Raw genomic sequence first — 5,152 nt, 5'->3', positions numbered from 1 at the left:
CTGTCACTATTATGGCTGAATTGAACCCATGTTGGGGAGTCCTAATTGCGCGCATCCATTTCGCGATGACAAAAGCTGTTTATGAAACTGATGCGAATGGTAAACATGACTAACAGCGCGCATACGCACGCACCGCACGTACGAACACAATGACAACGCATCGTCACAGACACGGGCACGCACGCACGCAGTTTAAGAACGCACGCACGCACGTACAGCACACGCACGCACGCACGTACAGAACATGCACGCACGCACGCACAGACGCACGAATGCGCACGCCGACCTATACGAACGCCACGCACACTTCAGACGGCGTGCCACGCATATGCACGCAAGGCGCACCAGTAGCACCAGCTGAAACGCTTACCTTGCCGATGTATCATTCCACCCGTGCAGATCCGGGCCACGATGCACTTCCCCTCCTCGTTCACCTTCAGAGTGATCCCCTGTAAATCACAAACACACACACGCGCAATGTAGTACACACACCTCTTGCCTACACGTCTCCTCACCCCTCCTCTCCCTCTCCTCCTCCTCCTCATCCCCGCTCCTCCCCTTCCCTCCTCCTCCTCCTCCTCCTCATCCCGCCTCCTCCCCTCCTCCTTTCCACCCATCCTCCTCCCCCTCCCTTCCTCCTCCTCCTTCATCCTCCCCCCTGCTCTGTTCCACCCCTTTCTCCTCCACCTCCTCCTCTCCCGCTCCTCCCCGTCCCTCTTCCTGGTCCACCCTCTGCCTTCTTCCCCCTCCCCTCCTTCTCCTCCTCATCCGCCTCTCCCCCGTTGCCTTCCTCCTTCCTCCTCTTTCCTTCTTCTCACTCTCATCCCGCATCCTGCTCCTCCCCCTCCTCCTGTCCACCCCTCCTCCTCCTCCTCCTCTTTCTCCATCAACATGCCGGCTCGAATGTCCGCCGCATAGCTTTTTTCTCTCTAATGGAAGCACGACAGTAACCGTATATCTCCCGCTCTCCGCCGACTAACATCCACTTAATGAGAGACGCCATGCGTATTTAGCCCGGAAGACGATGCTGACGTAGACATCAGCAGACATCAGCAGCTAACGTCCGAATTAGAGCGAACCGAACCAAAATAATCCGAAATAATCCGAAATAATCCGGCCCGCAGCTGCAGCAGCGCCGAGATGCGACGGGCGCAAGACGTCGCCGCATACATTTTCTAATTAAAATTTTGTTTACGACAGCTCGCTAAGCTCGCGGTCCCGGCACGCCTGCTGATCGAGTGTCTCTCTTGCGAAAGCCGATGTTATGATTCAGATTGCCTCGTGCGCAACGCCGTAATCCCTGATATAATATTAGTATATAAAATGACGAAGATATTTTAATGTATGCCGCGAACATAATATATAGATGGAATAAAACGGTAAAGAAAACTGTACGAACAGGAGTATGCTTACACTACAGACACACGCCCGTATATAACATGACAGATGCATGAGCTCACACGCACGTGTACAGCCCTACAAATTCTATATATCTCTCTATCAATTCTCACACACACTCGATGACGAAATGAACTCTACTAAACCGTCACATGAAGGCAATAAAGGTAAAATGACGTGCATCTACATGAAATCACGTGGGTGGAATCCAAGTATAGAACCCAGAGACCCGTTGTAAAAAAAAACATCAAAAATCAAACATGACAAGTGATACGATATGACATACTGTATATAATACAAGATGTTATGCCCACGAAGAGCTGTACAAAAGCTACGACATCCGAGACTACACCTTATGATACCTCCTAACTATTTTCGGTGTTTCTGACCCTACGTGCAGGCGTTCTTTTCAGCTGCGACTTCTACTTCATACGTGAGAATAATTTACAATGTATTTTCTACGCAGAAATTTCACTCGTATGTACACCACCTGCCCACAGGGTGCACGGAGGGAAAGCAGTGCTTACACTATCATTACCATTATTATTATTATTATTATTATTAATATTATTTCCAAAGTGGATCCCGGCATTAGCCGATGGTTTCTGGGTTTGCCGTGTTCCAACCTGGGACATAGGGATTCAATCCAGAATTTTGTGCAGGATGTTATTATTATTATTATTATTACTATTTTAAACTAATAATATTACTAATACTATTACTAAATATTACTATTATTAATATTATTATTATATTACTATTATAATATTATTATTATACTATTACGATTTACCATAGGCTCATCGGTGTTCTTCTGGAACTGCACGAGTCGTACGCGTGTCACACTCTCCATCTCTTCTAGTTCGTCAGTGGCGCCATCGTACTCTTCCTCGTTACCATTTAGATACGGCGACATCGGAGGCGGAGTCACACGAATGGCTTCCTCGCCATAGATCTCGTGCGCTACTACATCATGTGCCTGAAGGAGGGCCTGCAACGAATATCATAGACTCTCGTGAGGCTACTACATCCATGTGCCTGAAGGAGGGCCTGCAACGAATATCATAGATCTCGTGCGCTACTACATCATGTGCCTGAAGGAGGGCCTGCAACGAATATCATAGATCTCGTGAGCTACTACATCATGTGCCTGAAGGAGGGCCTGCAACGATATCATAGATCTCGTGAGCTACTACATCATGTGCCTGAAGGAGGGCCTGCAACGAATATCATAGATCTCGTGGCAGCTACACATCATTGTGCTGAAGGAGCCCTGCAACCGAATATCAAAGATACTCGTGCGCTACTACATCATGTGCCTGAAGGAGGGCCTGCAACGAATATCATAGATCTCGTGAGCTACTACATCATGTGCCTGAAGGAGGGACTGCGCAACAAACTTCAGAGCTATCGTGTGAGATCGTGCGGTGCTTGGCGCAACGCATACATCGTAGGGTGGTGTGTGTGTGTGTTGTGTGTGTGTGTGTGGTGTGTGGGTGGTGTGTGTGTGGTGTGTGTGTGCGTGCGTAACATCGTGCGTGACACAAGGAAGTGGGGGAGGGGGGGGGGGGGGAAAAAAGACATCGTAGGTGCTGTGTGTGTGACTCAAACAAACGAAAGCCATCGTCGGTGATGTTGTGTGTGACACAAAGAACAAAGACATCGTAGGGATGATGTGTGTGTGACACAAAGAACGAAGACATCGTTAGGGTGATGTGTGGTTGTGACACAACAGAAGCGAAACGACATCGTAGGGTGGATGTGTGTGTGAGCACAAACAACGAAAAGACATCGTAGGGTGATGTGTGGTGCTGTGACCAAACAAACGAAAGACATCGTATGGTGAATGTGTGCGTGGAGCACAACAAACGAAAAACTCGTAGTGATGTGTGTTGTGACAGCACACAAAGCGAACGGAAGACATCGTAGGGTGAATGTGTGTGTGGTGACACAAACAAACGAAAAGAGCATTCGTAGGGTGATGCTGTGTGGTTGACTACAAACAAACGAAAGACATCGTGGTGATGGTAAATGTGTGCGTGTGGTGTGTGTGTGTGTGGTGTCGTGTGTGTGTGTGTGGTCGTGTGTCGTGTGTGTGAGGGTGTGTGTGTGTGGTGTGTGTGTTTGTGTGTGTCGTGTGTGTGCGTGTGTGTGTGTGTGTGTGTGTGTGTGTGTGTGTGTGTGTGTGTGTGTGTGTGTGTGTGTGGTGTGGTGGCGGTGTGTGACACAAAGAACGAAAGACCATCCGTTAGGGTGGATGCTTGTGGCGTGAACACATAACAAGAAAGACATCGCTAGGGTGATGTGTGTGTGACTACAATACAAACGAAAGACATCGCTAGAGATATGTGTGTGTAACAAAGAACGAAAGACATGTCGTAGGGTGATGTGTGGTTGACACAAAGAAACGAAAAGCATCGGTAGGGTGTGATGTGTGTGTGACACAAGAGAATCGCTAAGGACATCGGTAGGCTGATGTGTGTGTTGACACAAAGAACGAAAGACATCGGTAGGTGATGTGTGTGTTGAGCACAAAAGAAGCGAAAGACATCGTTAGGGTTAAGTGTGTTGTGGACACAGAAAACGAAAGAATCGTAGGGTGATGTGTGTGTGACACAAAGAACGAGACATCGTAGGGTGATGTGTGTGTGTGTGACACAAACAACGAAAGACATCGTAGATTCATGCGTATGATGTAACGAATACTTCACATTGCAGGACCATGTGCCAAACGCAAAGAAACGACATCATGATGCAGACGTGTCTAAATAATGGCATGTAAACAAGGAGAGGAGATTACACATTAACTGCTCAGTAAACTCCACACTGCTAAAACTCTGCTTATTCTAAATATGCTACTACTAGCATGATAACCTTCTTTTATGAACTTCTTGTAATGAAGTGTAATTAGTACGCTCATATGCACTACTTTGTAAAACTTTTTATGCTATATATACCTGTTTGTGCCATCACTGAACTATATGCTACTACCATCACAGTATTGCAGATATTCTGTATAACGTATAATGTAATGTACATGTGTTTCTGGAAATAAAGGACATCAAATAAAGAATCCGCTTATTGACAATACAAGTAATGATGGCTGCCATTACACCTGGTTTTATGAGAAATCGGTCTCCTTCCCTCTCTTATTCTCTCTTTTACGAGCAATGAGTAACGAAAAGTCAATCTCAGGGTGCACCCTGAACATCACACGTGACGCCACTGATTGATGTTTACTTTTGCAACCAAACATGATCGATCGTCTTCACATTCGAACCAACTTGAAACAATCACGGCTGATGCCCAAAGAGACAGCTAGCGGTCGAGACACGACGTGCGACATTCGACTTTACATTCGAGTCAACTGGAAACGATCGTTACCACAACTACGTGCAACACGCTCCATCCCTAGCAGATATAGTGCCAGGATGCTGCCACGCGTCTACGCATCCCTCCGCCTCACCCGACTAGCGAAAAGTTAAAAATATGGACGAGGCTTGACGGAGTGGCTTCCAGCTCTACATCGTCAACGCGGCTGCAGTTTTAAAAAGCATCAGCAGCCTCATGGGAGCCACACGCCTATTAACGCGTCAGCCTGTCTATCCGTGTCTCGCATTAGATGACAAGTCATCAGGGCGCTGCAGCGAGTCATTAAAAAATTATAACGTCATAGGAGGCAATAACTAAAGGCCACTAATCCTTCAATGGCGGCAGTATATTCACAAAAAGAGGGAGGGAGGAAGAGAGAGAG

The 5,152-nt window shown here is 47.2% G+C and overlaps 1 protein-coding gene across 1 annotated transcript in view; it reads right to left on the bottom strand.

Annotated features, from left to right (window-relative positions):
* LOC106813046 (peripheral plasma membrane protein CASK-like) overlaps positions 1-3,022 on the bottom strand; it is a gene marked incomplete at its 3' end in the record, with an annotated part of 13,376 nt that extends 10,354 nt beyond the window's left edge. Inside the window, 3 exon segments of the mRNA XM_014817092.1 lie at positions 371-449; positions 2,192-2,389; positions 3,014-3,022. Of these exon segments, the coding sequence (XP_014672578.1) occupies positions 371-449; positions 2,192-2,389; positions 3,014-3,022 (286 nt within the window).
* Between the last annotated feature and the right edge of the window lie 2,130 nt (positions 3,023-5,152).

Source organism: Priapulus caudatus, unplaced genomic scaffold (genome assembly GCF_000485595.1).
Source record: "Priapulus caudatus unplaced genomic scaffold, Priapulus_caudatus-5.0.1 Scaffold718, whole genome shotgun sequence".
NCBI lineage: Eukaryota > Metazoa > Priapulida > Priapulimorpha > Priapulimorphida > Priapulidae > Priapulus > Priapulus caudatus.
Note: the sequence above shows the minus strand (reverse complement) of the source record. Positions and strands in the feature narration are given on the sequence as shown.